The sequence below is a fragment of the Salmo salar genome, chromosome ssa12 (genome assembly GCF_905237065.1).
Source record: "Salmo salar chromosome ssa12, Ssal_v3.1, whole genome shotgun sequence".
NCBI classification, from domain to species: domain Eukaryota; kingdom Metazoa; phylum Chordata; class Actinopteri; order Salmoniformes; family Salmonidae; genus Salmo; species Salmo salar.
Genome location: NC_059453.1, coordinates 39,169,140 through 39,194,021, shown reverse-complemented (window position 1 = coordinate 39,194,021; position 24,882 = coordinate 39,169,140). Strand labels below are relative to the sequence as shown.

At 41.5% G+C, this 24,882-nt stretch overlaps 1 protein-coding gene across 1 annotated transcript in view; it reads left to right on the top strand.

The window, feature by feature from the left end:
- The window catches only part of LOC106565017 (syndecan-4-like), a 44,242-nt gene extending 42,624 nt beyond the window's left edge, over positions 1-1,618 (top strand). Inside the window, exons 2-5 of the mRNA XM_014131587.1 lie at positions 658-850; positions 957-985; positions 1,107-1,290; positions 1,467-1,618. Coding sequence (XP_013987062.1) covers positions 658-850; positions 957-985; positions 1,107-1,290; positions 1,467-1,618 — 558 coding nt within the window. The remainder of the gene's footprint in view (positions 1-657; positions 851-956; positions 986-1,106; positions 1,291-1,466) is intronic.
- Positions 1,619-24,882: the final 23,264 nt, after the last annotated feature.

The window sequence follows — 24,882 nt, the reverse complement described above, 5'->3', positions numbered from 1 at the left end:
CGCCACACCCAGCTTCTTTACCTATGGGATTATCAGAGACCAGCCACCCACACAACCTCTGCACATACTTCAACTGGGCAGATGGCAGACCACATGGCGTCATGTGGGCAAGTGGTTCGCTGATGTCAATGTTGTAAACAGAGTGCCCCATGGTGGGGTTCTGGTATGGACGGGCATACGCTACGGACAATGAATACAATATATATATTTTTTTTGATGGCAATTTGAATGCACAAAGATACCGCGACAAGATCCTGAGGCCCATGTTTCAGCATGATAATGCACAGCCCAATGTCGCAAGGTTCTGTACACAATTCCTGGAAGCTGAAAATGTCCCAGTTCTTCCATGGCCTGCATACTCAGACATGTCACCCATTGAGCATGTGTGGGTTGCTCTGGATCGACATATACAACAGTGTTCCAATTCCCGCCAATATCCTGCAACTTCGCACTTCCATTTTGAAGAAGAGTGGGGCAACATTTCACAGGCTACTAGATGTAGGCTCAGACTTGATGTAGTTCTCCGCTGTTGAAAAGTGGTTTTGGAAATATAGCCAAATGCCAGCTAGGATTTGTTTCTACTTGCTGATCTTGTTTTACTGTGAATGTTTCTTTTTATTTATTCTGCCTCTTAAGTGCTGTGTTTTGTGCCAGCAGGTGTGGGAGACTGAGACATGGATGCCCATGAAGACGACTCAAGCTGTTTTTCATGACGAGCTCATCTCGTCTGGAGACTCCGCCAACGGCTCAGACTTTGGCTTCCCCGATGAGGAGCACGACACATTTGACAACGAGGACAAGGCCGACGACAATGAGGATTATGACAATTTCTCTGGCTCTGGCGACGGAGGTTGGATTTAGCAAAAAGTTACTTTGCTTTAGCTAGCTGATAGAATATAAAGTTACTTTGCTTTAGCTAGCTGATAGACTATAATTGTGTATTCTTTTCTCGACAGGACCAACTATTACAATCAAAAACGACAAGGTGAAGTTTCTCATAATTAGCTATTATGTTCTAAATGGGAGCCCACAAATTGCTAACGTTTTGTTTCCTCTTTTTAGTGTAATGACTTATAGGCCTAATTCTCACTGCTTTTTGTCCATAGCCTTCTATGAACAACAAGATTCCAGACCTGAGGCTCAAACCCACAGTGAACGAGATTCAATTGGTCCAGAAGAACAATGAAGTGTTAGTGCGGGTTTCTCCCAAGCCTGAGGAGCACCCATCGAACGTACTGATGGCCCATGCAGGGGAGGAGAGCATCTTCAACAAGACTGAAGTCCTAGCAGGTGAGGCAATGGCACACTATTTGTGCTAGTTAAATTGTTGAATCTGAGTTTATTTAACTTTGAAAAAGGTATGGAAGTTTAAATTTCGCTTTGTCAGAAATGTGGCTTGATTTGCTGCTTGTCAAATTAAAGCAATGCAAGAATGTTAATTGTAATTCCACTGCGTTTTGTTTCAGCTCTTATTGCTGGTGGAGCAGTGGGGCTGTTCTTTGCTGTCCTCCTCATCCTCCTGCTTGTCTACCGCATGAAGAAGAAGGATGAAGGCAGCTACGACCTGGGAAAGAAGCCCATCTACAAGAAGGCTCCCACCACAGAGGTCTACGCATAAAGCCCACCTTCGCCGGGCTGCGTGCCTCTCGAAAGCAAACCTCTTGTCTGCTTACTGTACAGCCGGGAAGTCCTAAAGGGAGAAACCATCACAAGCAAAAAACTGCTTCTCTGGTTCATTAAAACATTTTTTGGAAACAACACTTTATTAACTGTCCGTTAAAAGGAAGAGAACCATTTCAGCTGCCAAACAATGCAGTACAAGATAGTTGTACTTTTTTTTTCTTGCTCGTGTAAAAACGAAAGTGTACATTCTGCAGCGACACTGCAGCAAAATCTTGACATTTCCCTCCCACCTTCTCTTTAATGACACTAACAAGGTGAATGAGAACTTCACACTCAGTGAGGTGACATGGTACAAATATTGGTACAGCTATTTATTTTTAACCTTGGTACCCATTCTTGTGTTAATACTACTATTACAGAAGTCTGTCACTGTTGCATTTTATATTTACAGTGCATTCGTAAAGTATTCAGACCCCTTTTCCCACATTTTGTTAGTTTCAGCCTTATTCTAAAATGGATTGAATTGGGTTCTTTTCTACTCAATCTACACCTAATACCCCATAATGACAAACCAAAAATAATACTGAAATATCACAAGTATTCAGCACCTTTACTCAGTACTCATCCACCTCTGGCCTGCTGGCCCCCCTACCTCTGAGGAAGCACAGTTCCCGCTCAGCCCAGTCAAAACTGTTCGCTGCTCTGGTACCCCTATGGTGGAACAAGCTCCCTCACGACGCCAGGACAACGGAGTCAATCACCACCTTCCGGAGACACCTGAAACCCCACCTCTTTAAGGAATACCTGGGATAGGACAAAGTAATCCTTCTAACGCCCCCCCTAAAAGATTTAGATGTACTATTGTAAAGTGGTTGTTCCACTGGATATCATAAGGTGAATGCACCAATTTGTAAGTCGCTCTGGATAAGAGCGTCTGCTAAATGACTTAAATGTAAAATGTAAATGTACTTTGTTGAAGTATCTTTTTGGCAGCGACTACAGCCTTGAATCTTCTTGGGTATGACGCTACAAGCTTGGCAAACTTGTACATTTACATTTTACATATTTAGCAGACGCTCTTATCCAGAGCGACTTACAGTAGTGAATGCATACATTTCATACATTTTTTTCCCCCCGTACTGGTCCCCCGTGGGAATCAAACCCACAATCCTGGCGTTGCAAACACCATGCTCTACCAACTGAGCCACACGGGACCACTATTTGGAGAGTTTTTCCCATTCTTCTCTGCAGATCCTCGAGCTCAGGTTGGCTGCACAGCTATTTTCAGGTCTCTCCAGAGATGTTAGATTGGGTTCAAGTCCGGGCTCTGGCTGGGCCAGTCAAGAACATTCAGAGGTCCCGAAGCCACTCCTGCGTTGCCTTGGCTGTGGGCTTAGGGTCGTTGCCCTATTGGAAGGTGAACCTCCCAGTCTGAGAACCTGTTCCAGAGCGCTCAGGACTTCAAGGATCTTTCCCTCGATCCTGATTAGTCTCCCAGTCCCTGCTGCTGAAGTCCCCACAGCATGATCAAATCAAAGTTTTATTTGTCAGGTGTGCCGAATACAACAGGTGTAGACCTTACAGTGAAATGCTTACTTACAGGCTCTAACCAACAGTGCAAAAAAGGTGAACAATATGTAAGTAAAGAAATAAAAACAACAGGAAAAATAACAGTAGCGAGGCTGCATACAGGCACTGGTTAGTCGGGCTGATTGAGGTAGTATGTACATGTAGATATGGTTAAAGTGACTGCATATATGATGAACAGAGAGTAGCAGTAGCGTAAAAGAGTGGGTGGCGGGTGGTGGGTGGGACACAATGCAGATTAGCCAATGTGCGGGAGCACTGGTTGGTCGGGCCAATTGAGGTAGTATGTACATGAATGTATAGTTAAAGTGACTGCATATATGATAAACAGAGAGTAGCAGCAGCGTGAGGGGTTGGGGGGGGGGGGCACACAATGCAAATAGTCCAGCTAGCCATTTGATTACCTGTTCAGGAGTCTTGGGGGTAAAAACTGTTGAAACCTTTTTGTCCTAGACTTGGCACTCCGGTACCGCTTGCCATGCGGTAGTAGAGAGAACAGTCTGGCTGGGGTCTTTGACAATTTTTTAGGGCCTTCCTTTGACACCGCCTGGTGTAGAGGTCTTGGATGGCAGCCAGCTTAGCCCCAGTGATGTACTGGGCCGTACGCACTACCCTCTGTAGTGCCTTGCGGTCAGAGGACGAGCAATTGCCATAACAGGCAGTAATGCAACCAGTCAGGATGCTCTCGATGTTGCAGCTGTAGAACATTTTGAGAATCTGAGGACCCATGCCAAATCTTTTTAGTTTCCTGAGGGGGAATAGGCTTTGTCGTGCCCTCTTCATGGCTGTCTTGGTGTGTTTGGACCATTCTAGTTTGTTGGTGATGTGGACACCAAGGAACTTGAAGCTCTCAACCTGCTCCACTACAGCCCTGTCGATGATGCTGCCACCACCATGCTTGTCCTTCTGGAAGGTTCTCCCATCTCCACAGAGGAGCTCTGTCAGTGACCATTAGGTTCTTGGTCACCTCCCTGACCAAGGCCCTTCTCCCCCGATTGCTCAGTTTGGCCGGGCTTCCAGACTTCTTCCGTTTAAGAATGATTGAGGCCACTGTGTTCTTGGTGACCTTCAATGCTGAAGAAATGTTTTGGTACCCTTCCCCAGATCTGTGCCTCATCACAATCCTGTCTCGGAGCTCTGTGGACAATTCCTTCGACCTCATGGCTTGGTTTTTGCTCTGACATGCACTGTCGTGTGGGGTGTGTTTCCAAATCCTATCCAGTCAATTGAATTTACCCCAGATGGACTCAAGTTGTAAAAACATCTTAAGGAGGATCAATGGAAACAGGATGCACCTGAGCTCAATTTCGAGTCTCATAGCAAAGGGTCTGAATACTTAAGGTATTTCTGTTTTATATTTTTAGAATGGGGGGGGGGGATTATTTAATCCAATTGAGAATAAGGCTGTAATGTGGAAAAGGGGAAGGGGTCTGAATGGCTATGTTTTGATTCAAATGTATTTAGTCAAGAACAGATTGAAGTGAATCCCAGATTGATGAAAATAACTTGGTACATGCTACCATATCACTAGCAGTGGCCAAGGTGTTTTATGATTTAATTTGGACGGTGCACAAATCGGCATGCTGTTATTCCTCTTGGACAACTCGCTGTGTGAATACACCCGCATTCCAGCCACTCAATCGTATGTACACCATCATATGTACATGACTGGTGATCTCGTATGTTTTGTCAGGCCTTATCTCAGTGATTACCATGCTTGTAAACTAAGCTATTTGAACAGGTTATGGTTTATCGCTGTTGACAGAAAACAAGACTCCTCACTGCACATGGACTATACGCTTCCAGGGATCTGTGTATAGCCATTTGAATAAATGTTAAACTTGGTACTTAGCCATTTCTTGTCAGATGTTTATTTACCAAATATTTTCAAATGCCAAATAAAAAAATTAAAAAAATATCTTCCCAATACTTTCAGGTTAACATTACTGTAAATGTTTGGATTAATCGGTTTCTTCATGCCTAAGAAGCCTATAGTGGGGAAAGATGTTTTTTAACTACCAATGCTAGTACTAACTCAGTGTTTTTAGTAGATTACTTGTTAAAAAATGTTTAATTTAACTGTCAAATATTTGGTCTTTCAGGTTGGGACACTACCCCTTCTAAGCTGTTGTATGTGTTAACATTTTTATGTACACTAGTTCAAGATTTTCAGGAGCAAATAGTTTTGAAGCAGGTTTTTTTATTTTGTAAGGGTTTGATTTCTTGTAAACAATTTTAAGCCGTATATATTTATGTTTTGTAGAAGGATTGCTATGTAATTGTTCAGGGGAACTGAATTGAGCCATGTCATTTTCATGGGACAAGAAAATATGCTGCTTTGTCACAACGAGATGATGTGAATCACAATTGAGTGTAGAAGTCAATAAATCATTGATTTCTGCACGCAGGTTCTGATTTTATTTGGAAATCAAGCTATTTTTATGCACATTGTTTATGAATGGTTGGCTCAGTCTCTGTGTTCAAGGTTTTTCATTCTCAATGCTGCACAAAGATTCGTGTGAGTTTGTCCCGTATACATTACTCTTCTATTGTTTCCAGGGCAGTTCACCTGTTTTATTAACCCAACAATTGAATAGGAGCTATAACACTAGCGCTTACAAGGTGTATGTACGTCATTTAGCAGATTCTCTTACCCAGAGCGACAAACCCACAACACCAGTGTTGCAAGCGCCATACTGGAACGACTGAGCACCATGGGATGGCCTGTACCCTGACATAAGACATCCCCAACATGCTTATTCCCTGTACTTGTCCTTATGTTTGAGTACAGGACTAAGTAACACTAGCTGTTTTGAGTCAACTCTTGATGAGATCAATCTCGCCCCAAATTGACACATGCTCTTTCCAGCAGCATAGTCTGTAAAGAGACCTCACCCTCCTGATACATCAGGGATGGGCAACTTTTTGAAGGGGGTGAGGGGCGGCAGTTGCTCACGGGTCTGGGTAGTAACATTGTTTTTATCATCCCGCCTCTTGACAGCAGAACATTTAGATTGAGTTAATTTTGTGCAATTCTACACATTTTGCCATACGATGGAGAGAAATGTTTGCAGTTTTTAATATCGGAGTGAGACTGATTAACAAGACAAATGGGGGGGGCCCCACGGATGGTAATTCGACCATGATCACTACGTTTAGATGGCTGGCCACCAGACTAATTTGCAATCTATGAACATGTAACTGACATGGGCTAACTGAGTGACTGACATAAGAGAAACTGCTGATGCACAACCAAATGTTGAAATTGCACCTTGTGGATTCTATTATTCTAACAGTAAGTTGAGACCCAACTGAGTTTGGGGGGGATTGATCTGAGGGCCAGTTGCCCATCCCTGTGATACAACTTGATTTTTTTTTTTTATTTGTCACACAATCTTTGAGTTTGTTTCTGTGCTGCGGGGAAAAGCGCTGGTTGAAGACCGTTTCATGTAATAACCTTTTCAAATAGTAAAACCATTTAATGAAAATCCTTATTGTGGAATGTTTTGGAAAATAAGTTTCAGGATCGTTCATCAAAAAATGATCATGCTACTTTGCTTGGATCATGTCCCTCTAATTTGGTCATTACCTCATTCAACCTACTGGGTTTCTCCTTTCAGATTTGTTTTGAGACTTTTGGAACGCACTGCATTCAACGTGGATATTTTTCGGCGGGAAATTTCCAAACGCAATACTGCCAGGCACACTGACTAAATCAATCAGGTCTATTCACTGAACCATAATATTAGAATATAATTGCATAAGAGTGTTTCAACATCTTTCTCCAAAGCTTTGAACTTCAAAACCTTGAGGTAGACAGGCTTTGTCTTGACTCAAGTTCAGCTTTGTTCTCATTACGTTTCACAAGCTGTTCTTGATTTTTCTCACCCAGGCCATCATTTATTCTGAAAGCTGGTGCTGTCTGACATATGAACAGGAAGACCGGGATAAAGGATGAGATGAGAGCCCCCCCCCCCAGAGTCAAAGGGCAAATGAAGTTGGAGCTTTTTGTGGGGATTGCATTCTCAAATGAAATTCAACGGATTTGTAATCTAGTGTCGCCACTGTCGCTTATTGAACTAAATGCGATTGAAACTAATCTAGTCACTCACTGACTGCATTAACTATCTATAGTGAGCTCATGCCATGGGGTATCACAGCATACATTTGGAGTTGTGGTTTGCCTCCAGTTCCCATATGCTGCCAGAGCTATTTTGGATTTAGGGTGGTTTAGTTTCCATGGCAACAACCAACTGTAGCGGGGCAAAGGGGATGGTACACCGAGTCCTTTTTTACTTACTAGAGCTCCAAAGAACATTGGGCAGCAGGTAAGCAGTGCATCGGCTGGTCTAATGGCAATTAAACAAATGGGATCCACAATGGTCTAAAATGTGTGAGCTAGCTATCCTTTCCTCCCAGTGTCGGGGCAGGTTGCCTGGGTGCTGACTGCAGTTCTCCCACAGTCATAGGCAGCCTTTTGTCTCCATTCAAAAACCAAATTCCACACAACCTCGGACACAGTCAGACATTTCCTTTCCCGATCAACAATGAGGGCTTTTGTGTGCACGCTGCCCTGTGTTTCAATTTCATTTGTATTATTTTGGACCATCTACTTGTTGCATGGAAAATGTAATCATTTTTCTGGTGGTTTTGCTCCATTTGAAAATGTTCAATCACAGCTGTACTAGTGTCTTCCCCCAGAAGTAAAGGACAAAATAACCAAATGCTTTGACGCACCTGACTATCTTTTGTTGAAGTCTTAACGTAATTGTTTTTATGTCTGTTTTTTATGTTGATGGTGAAAATATGAAGAAACTCTTATATTCCCAAGATACAGAAGCCCAATGAAGTCTGTAAAATGTACGTGTTTCGTCTACTATTTGGACTCTTAAAGGGGTAATGTGCAGTTACTATATCCCATTTTTAGATTTATAAATTAATGATGTGCACACATTGATTCTTGAAGAATTTAACTTACAAATGTCTCATGAGCTTTGTTCAACATCAGAACCCCAAATATAAGCTTGTTTTACTCCAATGTTTGTAAACATTGCAAATGTAAACAAACACTGTACAGCCTCAAAACATGGTAAAAACTATATTTCTGATATCATGGATGGTCAGTCCTTGCATCCATAGGTCTGGCACATCACAGCTTTTTACCAAAACAGAGGCAGGGTGTCACTTTGTTATTGTTTCAACTGAGGATTATCCCTTTAATATTTTATTCTTATTTATTTATTCAGGGGGGAAATCCATTGAGACCAGGGTCTCATTCCTAAGTGTGCCCTGATCACAGCAATACAACAACCAATACAATGTCAAACAAAACCGCAATCAATACAAAACACAGAATTTAAGAAAAACAGTTACTGTCCTAAACTTCCCAAGTGGCACCCAAACATCCAATTGTAATGAGTTCTGCAAATTGTCTCAGCAGTGAGGCGCAGTAAAACTAAAAGTGGATTTTCCTTCATTTGGTTAGGGGAGGGGCTAACCCTAACTGCAATCTGATTCCTGCTGTTCAGGGAAGGCCAATATATACTGCTCAAAAAATAAAGGGAACACTTAAACAACACATCCTAGATCTGAATGAAAGAAATAATCTTATTAAATACTTTTTTCTTTACATAGTTGAATGTGCTGACAACAAAATCACACAAAAATAATCAATGGAAATCCAATTTATCAACCCATGGAGGTCTGGATTTGGAGTCACACTCAAAATTAAAGTGGAAAACCACACTACAGGCTGATCCAACTTTGATGTAATGTCCTTAAAACAAGTCAAAATGAGGCTCAGTAGTGTGTGTGGCCTCCACGTGCCTGTATGACCTCCCTACAACGCCTGGGCATGCTTCTGATGAGGTGGTGGATGGTCTCCTGAGGGATCTCCTCCCAGACCTGGACTAAAGCATCCGCCAACTCCTGGACAGTCTGTGGTGCAACGTGGCGTTGGTGGATGGAGTGAGACATGATGTCCCAGATGTGCTCAATTGGAGTCAGGTCTGGGGAACGGGCGGGCCAGTCCATAGCATCAATGCCTTCCTCTTGCAGGAACTGCTGACACACTCCAGCCACATGAGGTCTAGCATTGTCTTGCATTAGGAGGAACCCAGGGCCAACCGCACCAGCATATGGTCTCACAAGGGGTCTGAGGATCTCATCTCGGTACCTAATGGCAGTCAGGCTACCTCTGGTGAGCACATGGAGGGCTGTGCGGCCCCCCAAAGAAATGCCACCCCACACCATGACTGACCCACTGCCAAACCGGTCATGCTGGAGGATGTTGCAGGCAGCAGAACGTTCTCCACGGCATCTCCAGACTCTGTCACGTCTGTCACGTGCTCAGTGTGAACCTGCTTTCATCTGTGAAGAGCACAGGGCGCCAGTGGCAAATTTGCCAATTTTGGTGTTCTCTGGCAAACGCCCTGCACGGTGTTGGGCTGTAAGCACAACCCCCACCTGTGGACGTCGGGCCCTCATACCACCCTCATGGAGTCTGTTTCTGACCGTTTGAGCAGACACATGCACATTTGTGGCCTGCTGGAGGTCATTTTGCAGGGCTCTGGCAGTGCTCCTCCTGCTCCTCCTTGCACAAAGGCGGAGGTAGCGGTCCTGCTGCTGGGTTGTTGCCCTCCTACGGCCTCCTCCACGTCTCCTGATGTACTGGCCTGTCTCCTGGTAGCGCCTCCATGCTCTGGACACTACGCTGACAGACACAGCAAACCTTCTTGCCACAGCTCGCATTGATGTGCCATCCTGGATGAGCTGCACTACCTGAGCCACTTGTGTGGGTTGTAGACTCCGTCTCATGCTACCACTAGAGTGAAAGCACCGCCAGCATTCAAAAGTGACCAAAACATCAGCCAGGAACTGAGAAGTGGTCTGTGGTCCCCACCTGCAGAACCACTCCTTAACTGGGGGTGTCTTGCTAATTGCCTATAATTTCCACCTGTTGTCTATTCCATTTGCACAACAGCAAGTGAAATGTATTGTCAATCAGTGTTGCTTCCTAAGTGGACAGTTTGATTTCACAAAAGTGTGATTGACTTGGAGTTACATTGTGTTGTTTAAGTGTTCCCTTTATTTTTTTGAGCAGTGTATAACGTTTTTCAAATGTTTTTATAGGCAGGAACCAAAATGTGAGCAAAGGTAGCAAGAAATACATCTTAGAAAGGAATATGAAGGAACCCTGCTTCTACATAATTTTTTACAATGAGAGTACAAAGTAAAGAACATGACAATGATTACCTGTTTGCATTTTTTTAAAGCTCTCAATTAACCCATTAAAAATAACACATGTATAACCTTACCCCCAGTAACCACTTACAGAATGAGACCTGAAGGTTTTAGAATTTCTGAATTTGTTGACCGTTTCACTAAGTTAAAATACATTAAATGAATAGTGCAACATTTTGGCAACTAAGCCCTTTTTTTTACTAACCCAGAACCAGATGAACTCATGGATACCATTTGGATGTCCCAACGTTGAAGGTAGTTTCTAAGCCATTGATAAATTACTGGAAGTCTCCAGGAACATCTAGCTTACTCCTCTCAAAAGCAGGGAAAAGACCTTCTTACTCCTCTCAAAAGCAGGGAAAAGACCTTCTTACTCCTCTCAAAAGCAGGGAAAAGACCTTCTTACTCCTCTCAAAAGCAGGGAAAAGACCTTCTTACTACTCCAAAGCTGGGTGGATAGCACTTTGTACTTTTTTTTTTACATGTATACACTGAGTGTACAAAACATTAGGAACACCTGTTCTTTACATGCCATATACTAAACAGGTGAATTCAGGTGAAAGCTATGATCCCTTACTGATGTCACTTGTTAAATCCACTGTAATCAGTGCGGATGAGACAGGTTAAATAAGGATTTTTAAGCCTTGAGTCAATTGAGACATGAATTGTGTATGTGTGCTATTCAGAGGGTGAATGGGCAAGACAAAATATTTAAGTGCCTTTGAACAGGGTATGGTAGCAGGTGCCAGGCGCACCGATTTTAGTGTGTCAAGACAGAAAAAAAGTCTCCACACACTTCCAGTCAGATGCAAAGGAATTTTAATATAGCTGAGCTTTCGGTCAGCCGACCCTCATCAAGGCATATCTCCACAAACAACAGTGGGACAGAGCCAGAGATAATTGCAGAGACCTGTGATAATCTGAAGGGCCACAAGGTGTCATAATATCAGATAGAAAACAGGATGGAACAGAACATGTTATAGATGTATTTCTACTAGAACAAAAACACATATACACAGGGAATGTGGTGTTAGTATAAGGAACCCAAACTCTCGAAGAGAGCAAAAAGCCGAAAAACAGCAAAATAAAAGACAAAAAATGAAAACATATACAACACTATATACATTCTACACACAATACCCCATAATGACAAAGCGAAAACAGACTCGAAATTGAGCTCAGGTGCATCCTGTTTCCATTGATCATCCTTGAGATGTTTCTACAACTTCATTGGAGTCCACCTGTGGTAAATTCAATTGATTGGACATTATTTGGTAAAGCACACACCTGTGTATATAAGGTCCCACAGCTGACAGTGCATGTCAGAGAAATTTTTTTGTAAATCAAATGTTATTGGTCACATACACATGGTTAGCAGATGTTAATGCGAGTGAAGCGAAATGCTTGTGCTTCTAGTTCCAACAGTGCAGCAATAACTACCAAGTAATCTAACAATTCAACAACTACCTCATTAAAATATATATATATATATATATATTTAACCTTTATTTAACCAGGCAAGTCAGTTAAGAACAAATTCTTATTTACAATGACGGCCTACCAAAAGGAAAAAGGCCTCCTGCTGGGACTGGGGACTGGGATAAAAAATTAAAATAAAATACAATATAAATATAGGACAAAACACACATCACAACAAGAGAGACAACACAACACTACATAAAGATAGACCTAAGACAACAACATAGCAAGACAGCAACACATGGTAGCAGCACAAAACATGGCACAAACATTATTGGGCACAGACAACAGCACAAAGGGTAAGAAGGTAGAGACAAAAAAACATCACACAAAGCAGCCACAACTGTCAGTAAGAGTGTCCATGATTGAGTCTTTGAATGAAGAGATAGAGATAAAACTGTCCAGTTTGAGTGTTTGTTGCAGCTCGTTCCAGTCGCTAGCTGCAGCGAACTGAAAAGAGGAGCGACCCAGGGATATGTGTGCTTTGGGGACCTTTAACAGAATGTGACTGGCAGAACGGGTGTTGTATGTGGAGGATGAGGGTTGCAGTAGATATCTCAGATAGGGGGGAGTGAGGCCTGAGAGGGTTTTATAAATAAGCATCAACCAGTGGATATACAGGGTATACAGAGATGACCAGTTTACAGATGAGTATAGAGTGCAGTGATGTGTGGAGCATTGGTGGCAAATCTGGTGGCCGAATGGTAAAGAACATCTAGCCGCTCGAGAGTACCCTTACCTGCTGATCTATAAATGATGTCTCCGTAATCTAGCATGGGTAGGATGGTCATCTGAATCAGGGTCAGTTTGGCAGCTGCGGGTGAAAGAGGAGCGATTATGATAGAGGAAACCAAATCTAGATTTAACTTTAGCCTGCAGCTTTGATATGTGCTGAGAGAAGGACAGTGCACCGTCTAGCCATACTCCCAAGTACTTGTATGAGGTGACTACCTCAAGCTCTAAGCCCTCAGAGGTAGTAATAACACCTGTGGGAGGAGGGGCATTCTTCTTACCAAACCACATGACCTTTGTTTTGGAGGTGTTCAGAACAGGGTTTGGGGTAGAGAAAGCTTGTTGTACACTAAGAAAGCTTTGTTGTAGAGCATTTAACACAAAATCCAGAGAGGGGCCAGCTGAGTATAAGACTGTATCATCAGCATATAAATGTACGAAAGAGCTTCCAGTTCTTTTTATTTATTTTATTTTATTTTTTTACATTTTAGTAGACGCTCTTATCCAGAGCGACTTACAGTAGTGAATGCATACATTTCATACCACATTTTTTTTTTTTTTTTTTTTTTGTACTGGCCTCCCGTGGGAATCAAACCCACAACCCTGGTGTTGCAAACACCATGCTCTACCAACTGAGCCACAGGGAAGCCAACTGAGCCACAGGGAAGCCATGATGAGCTATGTTGTTGATGTAAATTGAGAAGATTGAGAAGCCCTAGGATTGAGCCTTGGGGTACTCCTTTGGTGACAGGCAGTGGCTGAGACAGCAGATTTTCTGACTTTATACACTGCACTCTTTGAGAGAGGTAGCTAGCAAACCAGCCCAAAGACCCCTCAGAGATGCCAATACTCCTTAGCCGGCCCACAAAAATGTAATGTTCTACCGTATCAAAAGTTTTGGCCAAGTCAATAAAAATAGCAGCACAATAATGCTTATAATCAAGGGCAATGGTGACATCATTGAGGACCTTTAAGGTTGCAGTGACACATCTATAATCTGAGCGGAAACCAGATTGCATACCCGAGAGAATACTATAGACATCAAGGAAGCCAGTCAGTTGATTATTGACATGTTTTTCCAACACTTTTGATAAACAGGGCAAAATAGAAATAGGCCTATAAAGAGTTAGGATCAGCTTGATCTCCCCTTTAAATAAAGGACAGACCGTGGTTGCCTTCCAAGCAATGGGAACCTCCTCAGAAAGGAGAGACAGGTTAAAAAGGTCGGAGATAGGTTTGGCGATGATAGGGGCAGCAACCTTAACCTCTTAGGGCTAGGGGGCAGTATTTACACCGCTGGATAAAAAACGTACCCGATTTAATCTGGTTACTACTCCTACCCAGTAACTAGAATATGCATATACTTATTAGATATGGATAGAAAACACCCTAAAGTTTCTAAAACTGTTTGAATGGTGTCTGAGTATAACAGAACTCATATGGCAGGCAAAAACCTGAGAGATTCCTTTACAGGAAGTGGCCTGTCTGACCATTTATTAGCTTTCTTTGACATCTCTTTCCAAAACAAAGGATCTCTGCGGTAACGTGACACTTCCCACGGCTCCAATAGGCTCTAAGAGCCCGGGAAAAAGCTGAATGTCGTCATTCCAGCCCCAGGCTGAAACACACTATCGCCTTTCTCAAGTGGCCGATCAGGGGACAGTGGGCTTAGGCGCGTGCACTGGTCGCCCCCGTCTTTGTGTTTTTTCCTCTGTTTACCGAAACGCAGATTCCCGGTCGGAATATTATCGCTTTTTTACGAGATAAATTGCATAAAAATTTATTTTAAACAGCGGTTGACATGCTTCGAAGTACGGTAATGGAATATTTAGAATTTTTTTGTCACGATTTGCGCCATGCTTGTAACCCTGATTTACCATTTCGGATAGTGTCTAGAACGCACAAACAAAACGCCGCTGTTTGGATATAACGATGGATTATTTGGGACCAAACCAACATTTGTTATTGAAGTAGAAGTCCTGGGAGTGCATTCTGACGAAGAACACCAAAGGTAATAACATTTTTGTAATAGTAAATCTGATTTTGGTGAAGGCTAAACTTGCTGGGTGTCTAAATAGCTAGCCCGTGATGGCTGGGCTATGTACTTAGAATATTGCAAAATGTGCTTTCACCAAAAAGCTATTTTAAAATCGGACATATCGAGTGCATAGAGGAGTTCTGTATCTATAATTCTTAAAATAATTGTTATGCTTTTTGTGAACGTTTATCGTGAGTAATTTAGTAAATTGTTAGTAAATTCCCGGAAGTTTGCGGGGTATGCTAGTTCTGAACGTCACATGCTAATGTAAAAAGCTGTTTTTTGATATAAATATGAACTTGATTGAACAAAACATGCATGTATTGTATAACATAATGTCCTAGAGTTGTCATCTGATGAAGATCATCAAAGGTTAGTGCTGCATTTAGCTGTGGTTTGGGTTTATGTGACATTATATGCTAGCTTGAAAAATGTGTGTCTGATTATTTCTGGCTGGGTACTCTGCTGACATAATCTAATGTTTTGCTTTCGTTGTAAAGCCTTTTTGAAATCGGACAGTGTGGTTAGATTAACGAGAGTCTTGTCTTTAAATAGCTGTAAAATAGTCATATGTTTGAGAAATTGAAGTAATAGCATTTCTAAGGTATTCGAAAATCGCGCCACAGGATTCAACTGGCTGTTACGTAGGTGGGACGATTTGGTGCCACCTAGCCCCGAGAGGTTAAAGAAGAAAGTGTCTAAACCATCTGACCCAGATGTTTTTTGGGGGTCAAGTTTAAGGAGCTCCTTTAGCACCTCGGACTCAGTGACCGCCTGTAGGGAGAAACTTTGTATCGGGGCAGGGGATAGTCGCATTAGAAGGAGTGGGAGATGAGGAAATGTTGGACGGGCAAGGAGGAATGGCTGAGTCAAATAGGAATCCTTTACTGAGGAATGGCTTCCGTCTTGCCCCTCTACCATAAAGTCTCTGTCTGGCCACTCTAGCCAAGTCTCTGTGAGGACCAAAATATCTGGGCTCATGTCATGCACCCAGATCATTTTACATTTAAGTAATTTAGCAGACGCTCTTATCCAGAGCGACTTACAGTAGTGAATGCATACATTTTCTTTTTTTTTTTAACTGGCCCCCCGTCAGAATCGAACCCTCAACCCTGGCGTTGCACACACCATGCTGGCATTGCAAACACCATGCTCTACCCAACTGAGCCACAGGGAAGCTCAGATATCAAGAAGGTCCACCTTTGACATCAAACTTCATATGTTGATATGTATGAATATATGAAACAGATCCCATTGTCAGATTCCACAGCAATGAGGAGAACTGAAATATTAGCTGAAGATTTAACTTCACAACTTGATGAGGCCATTTATTCTGCACCAGGCATTTCATTAGCTGTGGATGAATCAACAGATAACACTGATAATGCCCAGCTTCTGGTGTTTGTCTGATTTTATAATGAAACAAAGAAGGAATTCTGTGAGGAGCTATTGGGCTTAACTTCTCTAGGGCCGGCGGGACGAAATCGTCCCACCTACGTAACAGCCAGTGGAATCCTGTGGCGCGTTATTCAAATACCTTAGAAATGCTATTACTTCAATTTCTCAAACATATGACTATTTTACACCATTTTAAAGACAAGACTCTTGTTAATCTAACCACACTATCCGATTTCAAAAAGGCTTTACAACGAAAGCAAAACATTAGATTATGTCAGCAGAGTACCCAGCCAGAAATAATCAGACACCCATTTTTCAACTTAGCATATAATGTCACAAAAACCCAGAAGACAGCTAAATGCAGCACTAACCTTTGATGATCTTCATCAGATGACAATCCTAGGACATTATGTTATACAATACATGCATGTTTTGTTCAATCAAGTTCATATTTATATCAAAAACCAGCTTTTTACATTAGCATGTGACGTTCAGAACTAGCATACCCCCCGCAAACTTCCGGTGAATTTACTAAAAGTTTACTAAATTACTCACGATAAACGTTCACAAAAAGCATAACAATTATTTTAAGAATTATAGATACAGAACTCCTCTATGCACTCGATATGTCCGATTTTAAAATAGCTTTTCGGTGAAAGCACATTTTGCAATATTCTAAGTAGATAGCCCGGCATCACAGGGCTAGCTATATAGACACCCAGCAAGTTTAGCACTCACCAAAATCAGATTTACTATAAGAAAAATGTTATTACCTTTGGTGTTCTTCGTCAGAATGCACTCCCAGGACTTCTACTTCAATAACAAATGTTGGTTTGGTCCCAAATAATCCATAGTTATATCCAAACAGCGGCGTTTTGTTTGTGCGTTCAAGACACTATCCGAAAGGGTAAATAAGGGTGACGAGCACGGCGCATTTCGTGACAAAAAAAAAACGAAATATTCCATTACCGTACTTCGAAGCATGTCAACCGCTGTTTAAAATAAATTTTTATGCCATTTTTCTCGTAAAAAAGCGATAATATTCTGACCGGGAATCTGCGTTTAGGTAAAAAGACGAAAGAAAATAAAGCATGGAGTCGACTCGTGCACGCGCCTAAGCCCATTGTCCTCTGATCGGCCACTTGCCAAAAGCGATAATGTGTTTCAGCCTGGGGCTGCCTCGATATCATTCAGCTTTTTCCCGGGCTCTGAGAGCCTATGGGAGCTGTAGGAAGTGTCACGTTACAGCAAAGATCCTCAGTCTTCAATAAACAGAGACAAGAAGAACAAGATCTTGTCAGAGAGGGCACTTCCTGTAAGGAATCTTCTCAGGTTTTTGCCTGCCATATGAGTTCTGTTATACTCACAGACACCATTCAAACAGTTTTAGAAACTTTAGGGTGTTTTCTATCCAAAGCCAATAATTATATGCATATTCTAGTTACTGGGCAGGAGTAGTAACCAGATTAAATTGGGTACGTTTTTTATCCGGCCGTGTCAATACTGCCCCCTACCCCCAACAGGTTAACAAATCTAGAACCACATACACAGGGAGAGGATATCCATGAGGCCATCAAAGGGATGAAGGGGATAGATCTGAAATCAGTGGTCTCCGTTACCACAGATGGAGTGAAATATGAGGAGAAGATGGAAACAGTTGCATTTTTGACAGACATTACATCACACCTTAATCAACTGAATGTTAAGCTGCAGGGACAGGACAACACAGTGTGTGATATGATAACAGCAGTCTGGACTTCCCAGAATAAATTTAAGCTTTTCAAGTATGATCTCCAGGTCCACTTCCCCAATCTTCTAGTGCAAACGCAGGGAGACAAAGATGTTCCCAAAAATGTTGATTTCATCCAGAATTTGATTTATACTTTCAAGGCTCACTTTGAAATGTGACAAAGTTGTCAGATCTTTAGATGGGTAGATGTTGCATCACTGCAAATGGAGTTGATTGAGCTGCCAGAAAATGTGGCTTTGAAGGAGTAGACTGGTGATTGTGACCTGGGGAAAGATGGTGCCTGCAGCTGGTGTCCCTGTTCTCAAGAAACTTGCACTATCCATCCTGACCTTGTTTGGCTCCACACACAGCTGTGAATCAGCCTTCTCCACAATTAACTTTATTACAAACAAATACCGCACCAGGCTCCCCAATGAACACCTGCACCTGTGTGCCAAAGTTCAAAGCAGGAGACAGAAAGTGACATTTCTGTCATTTAATGCAGGGCAAGGCCCAGAGTGACATTCTGTGCATTCAGACTATTATTTCTCGTCAACTCTCCTTTGTTCTCCAGAAAATATGCACTTTATTTAAAAATAAATTGAAAATAAAATATCGACCCATAGTGCACTTGTTGCATAGACAATGAACCACTTTTGTTCTTCAGCAATGTTGATACAATATTGCACATGTTTACATTCGAAAGAAGTTGTAATTAATTAAAATTCTTTGTCTAATTTAATGTAAATTTTATATAACAACATGTTTCCTAAGTTGTAGACGACTATGTGTGTTACTACGCTGTACCACAGCGCCGATAAAGGACGATATCCATCCGGACCTTTGCCACCTAGGAAATTTGTCACTGGACCATCTCAAATAGTAGTTGAGTACCCCTGAGCTAAAGCATACAGAGTTTTGATCAGTTATGAAAATAGAACATTCCATGCAAAATAAATATATCTGGTACAAGGACGACATTCGGACATTTCAATTTAAAAAAATACTGTCACATATTTTAGTCATATGACTAGAAATTTAAACATTTGAAATTGAAAAGTAACAATAGCCTATGGTTAAAGGGTTCGGCTATACTGGGATCTCACCATCATTATCATTATTCACATCATTCCAATTTAATCAAGTCACAATTATCAGCTTTGGTATTGACATCAGTGAGCTTTCAGAGAGAGGAGAGACACGTGGGTAGGCCTACCGAAGGAAAATGTCTGAAAACTAAAATGACTATGAAATTCGAGCCAAAGAATGTTTATATAAACTGTCTGCCAATCCCCCTACATTTTAACAGTTTAATAAGTCAGTTTGAAACCAGTATTTGTCCATCTCTCCAATTGTTCCGATTTGCAATCAAAAATATGCCTGAGAGATTCACAAGACTATAACATTGGAATATTGTAAAGTGCTGCCCTAGCCTGGCTGGCGAGGACACTCAGGTGAGTAATAATAGGCACAGAAACTAAAGAATACTATTTTTGTATTTGTCACGCTCGTCGTTAGAAATGGCAGACCAAAACGCAGCAGGTATGTGTATACTCATCCTCTTTATTTACGGGAAAAGAAGGGAAAAAAACAAACAAACACGTATACAAAAATAACAAACCGATGAATGACAAAATAACAGTCTTGAACGCAACACAGCAATCCAAGAACAATCTCCCACAACAGACAAACAAACACACCCTCATATATGGGACTCTCAATCAAAGGCAAATAGACAACACCTGCCTTCAATTGAGAGTCCCAACCCCAATGAACCCAAACATAGAAACAGACACACTAGACTCAACATAGAATTACATAAACATAGATCATAAACCAAAAACCCGGAAATACTAAATCAAACGCCATCTTACCAACACACCACCCTGAACCACATAAAACAAATACCCTCTGCCACGTCCTGACCAAACTACAATAACAATTAACCCTTATACTGGCCAGGACGTGACAGTATTTTATTAAGTTAAGATTCTCACCAAGATAGACAAACAGTACAGTAGGCTATACATTGTACAAGATAAGTATAGGCTATTTAAGAGAATGAATACAAATGTATGCTGCTAATGAACAATAACTAGGCTCAATCGATTACCTTTGAAACTATCCTCTTTGAACTGCCAAATCTGAATAAATGGGTTGGATTGTCCACCAAACGAATTGCTGGTTGTTCATATGCTAATAATCCAAATAGTCTGCTTAAAAAGACCTAGCACGGCTAACCTCAGCATTCATTATTCTTAGAGGAGGTTAGAACAAGCAACAACCTCACCAGAGTTTTATAGCCATGGCTCAGCCCTGAAGACCAGGGGCTGATGGGGACTTGCAAATCATCTTATTTGCGGGACTGGAAAAAACATAGCCTTTCTAAAATTATTTCCTGCAATTCTACGTTATTTTACATTACTGGAGACATTACAATAACATTTATTAATACCACACAAATGACCAAAATGTCAAGGTCGCTGCGAGCCTGTGGGATGTGCTATGGGGCTGATTACCTTCTCACTAACCTAGGACCAGTTCCGGGGGACCTTCCGCTGGGTGTTAGGTTGGATGGACAGTGGGAACAGCAGAGGGCCTCATCGTAGGGCCCTTATCGGAGGGCTTCGGTGAAGTCAGGAGGCTCATAGCCGTAAAACAGTTAGAGACAAGAGGGCAGAGGGAGGATACGTTGGAATGTTCCTTCTCTCTAACCTCTAACTGGATTCCATTTAGCCTCCTATGGTGTAGAGAAAGACACAGTAGTCCGCCGGTTCTCGTCAGTGGGATGTGTTAATACGGGAAAGTGGTATCCTCAGGGGCTACTGCAGAGGACCACAATCTCATGGAGCACCCTGGATTATCTCCTCGTCATTTAAAATTGTTGCACCAAAAACAGCATGGAGTCTTTCAGTGTCCTTAAATAGAGCGAGAACTTCTACTACGATTCTGTTCTCCTCTAGTAGTTCAATGATCCGGTCTTTTTAGGCATGAGTTGTTTACACTTTTCGAAGGGTATAAATCAGTAAATTCTTACTGTTTCACTATGGTGAACATATCACAGGTCTCACATTTCATGACTTTACCGTCCATCTCCGCATCCGACTCCAAATCAGAGGAATCCGACATGCCATAAGGTCAGAAACAGCAGACCCGGATACAACAGCCAACCACGACTTGAGATAAGCTGCCGGTGACTGCCAGGTAACCAAGCTAGTCAGAGCTAGCCAGGACTAGACTGCTAACATTAGCTCCAGGAGACTTTCAAATCCAGCCAACACGGTGTTAAAAACAGCACTGACACCATTGTCCCAAACTAAAACACTTAAACAAATGTTTTAATGATATACAATGTATAACTTAACTTAACTCATAATTTTGTTTTACATATAAGTGTTTAAAAAAGTATCAAACACAGAAGCGCTGTATTTTTAAAATATTTTTTTAGCTAACATTAAACTAGCTAACATTACGTTTATGATCTGTGTAGTAATGTTATGTCAGAATGCCATTTCACATTGCTAGTTAGGCTATAGCCTAATGTTAGATAGCTAACTAGCTAACATTGAACCTATTTGGTTAACTTATATTGAACCTATTTGGTTAACTCTGGTCTTTCTACAGCAGCGCTTCAGAAAGACCAGAGGGAACACTTTGTCTGAGATTGCTGGTGTTGTGAAGGACAGCACTGTGACAGGAGTCAACATCCCACAGCTGGTTGGACTGGAGAATGATATAGTGCTGGTGGAAAGCTATGGCTGGCAACAACACCTGACTCCGTACTTCAGGCCGCTAAACACAGTTCAAGTAGTACCAGCACTTCAGGTGAAAATCCTTTTCATTGCATGAGGTTATTCTTCTTATCTAAACTTGGGAGGTGAATTGATGTTGTTCAGGGTTGTAATGTCTTCTTAATTTTGGGGGGGGGGGTTATTTCCTGTTTTACAGCTTCGATGCTCTGGAGCCTGGTGTTATTGTTGCCAAGGAGCGTTCGGACTCAGTCGGGACCAGGTTTCAGCTGCTGCGCAACACTGACATCCTACCTCCCATAGATTTGTCTGCCACAGCTCGACAAACTTATCTTTTTGAGAAGATCAGGGAGTTTTGTGACAAAGAGTCTATGGACATCACACGCCCTGCACCAAAGTCAAGTCATCAGCACTGTCTGCAGTGCCTCTATTCACATGACTCTCTCCTAACACACACGCCATACGTTGCTGCTATTATTATTTATGTTTTATCCTGCTGCTCAGCCACTTCACCCCGATTGTATGCATATAACTACCTCGTCTATCACTGATATTGTTATTGATATTGTTCTTCTACATACTGTATATTATTTTATTTTGACACTATCTATTTCTGATATTGCTACTATGCAAGAAACCAATTGACTGTACTGTTTACACCTTCTGTAGAGACCCATCCACTTGGCAAGATGTGGCAGTAATTCTGCTTTGAAAGTTGATAAACTTGTAAACTCACTTTTGAGAAAATGGCCTTTGAATGTTTTGGTACTACTACTGGAGAGCTCTTCTTTGTCTACAAAGACCTTCGTACTTTTGTCTCGGGCTCTCAACGAATCATCTGAGGGTGATTTGTCGACCAGCCATCATTATCATAGAGCACTCAATCAATTCACTTCATGTTGTATTGACCTGCTCCCTTATTAATAATTGAATAAAGATTTAGTTTAAGTATAACTCTGACTTGTGTGATACGTTTGTCTCTTCTCATTTGATAGTAAATAAATTAACCACCACAGCTCTGGCACACTCAGATGAGAGTGCTCTGAAATCGGAGTAGATGGCCAGACTGAATTTACGAACGCACCCGAAAAGGTTACTTGCATAGGAGTCTTTTGTTAAGACATGTAGCTAGCTAGCAATGAACCATAATCCCAACTCATGACCTTACTATCCTGCATGAATCTGCAGGTAGCTAACCAACCAGGTTCAATGTTAGCTAGCTAGCAGTAGGCTATAACTAGCCAAGCAAATGGCTCTGAGATACGAATAATAAGATCATGCACTTAACGTTAGCTAGCAAGCCAGCCAGCTAATGTTAACTAGCTAGCTAACAGTACACTTTAACTGAAATGAAAACAACTTTGTCAAAATTAGAAACATGTAATATCTGAAAATGTAGCTAACTAGACTATCTTACCTGTGGTCTGAAATCGGAGTAGTTAGCCAGAGAGAATTTACCAGCTAATTTACATCTAACAACAGTTGCCGCAGTGAAATTCTATTGAAATGGATACTTGCACAGTGGAGTCTTTTGTTAAGACATGTAGCTAGCTAGCTAAACAATGAGCCATAATCCCAACTCATGGCATTACTACCTTGCATGAATCTGTAGGTAGCTAACCAACGAGGTTCAATGTTAGCTAGCTAACATTAGGCTATAACTAGTCAAGCAAATGGCTCTGAGATACGAATAATAAGATAACACGTAGCTAACAGTACACTTTAACTTGAAATGAAAACAATTTGTCAAAATTTGAAACCTGTAATATTTGAAAATGTAGCTAAATAATCAAGATACTCTCTGGCTTTATCCTGAGAGGGAACTTCCTGGCAAATGCTTGAATAATACTCTTATAAACTGGAAAATGAGCTCTGACTGGAACAGGTTTTTTCTGTAAACATCACACCCCACAGTTCTGATTACAGTATTGTGGATGTGAGGAGGGGTCATAGTGTATGTGTGCAGACATCATGTAAAAGGTGTTGGTGACTATTGTGTTGACCAAGGGGCTATTGTATTGGGACCTATGGCGATGAGTAGTTAGGATGGGGGTTCCATGTCTGGGCATGACACCTGTACCCCGTTGTCCAACTTCCTTGACCAGTGACAATTGTGATGGTCTTGTCAGGATGGAACTATTTTTTTGTGGTGGAACATGTTATTTCACATGCTGTACGTCTACATGCGTTAGTTGATCAAGGAATAATGTATTTGGGGCATCTGGGTACAGTGGTTCCTCCTTTAAAAGTTGTGAGCTTTCACCGCAGGACTTAGAGGTACCCAGCGTTACTGCTTCATTGCTCCAGACCACCACAAGGGGGAGTTGGAGCACTCATTATGCATTTGGGTCCCAAGGTTTTTATATGACCAATCAAATCGAGTGGTTCCAATGACAAATTTTGACGCGAGTCACCCGTTGCCTTGTGGCGTTCTTCAACAAAGATGGCTGACAAAACATTATGGTGGAACCAGATGTAAGTTGTTATAACGAGTCAAGCAAAAAATGTACAATTGAGAGGAATACGTTAGTTAATGTAGAGACAAACGTTTGTTCATATTTTTTTGTCATAATTTACAAAAAGCTTTATTTAGCAAGTTATCTGACTAGCTAACTAGCTAGCTAGTGTTAGGACAATGAATTTGAGCGAGGGGAACAACTTGAAACAGTGGATGAAACAGTGGATGTAAATAATCTAGCTAGCTAAAGCATTTACTGCACATTGAATGTACAATTGTGTAAGCTTGCTAACTAACTTGCTTATTGTGTAGTGGAGGATAAAAATATGGATGTGTAGCAAACTACAGTATGTAGCCGATCTGTGTATGGACCCTAAAATGTTTGGTATGAATATTAGTTCAGAACCTATCTATGAACCTCAGCTATCATAATTGTTGTATCGACTTCAAGTCTGAATGGCATTAATGAAGCCTATGGATAGAGTAGAATATTATATAACTTTATTATGCCAAGGATACAAGTCCTATATACAATTGTACTGTAGTTTTTACCACGCATGAGATTCCCACACTGTAGCCTGTACATTGAATATATTCACTGATCATGTACTCTTCCTTGACAAATAAAGGTGCGGTTCAGGTATGAATCTCTGAGACATTCTTTTTCAGTCATATCAAACTCCATTATTTGAATGATGCTGTGTCTGCATGAATGAATTACAATTACACACTTCAACAGTGTTTACCACTCCTGCTCCTGGAGTGGTAGCCGAAAAATCTAACTGTTACATGTATTAAGATATGACACTTCAATTAGAAACAAAGAACACAGAATAATTCATTACGA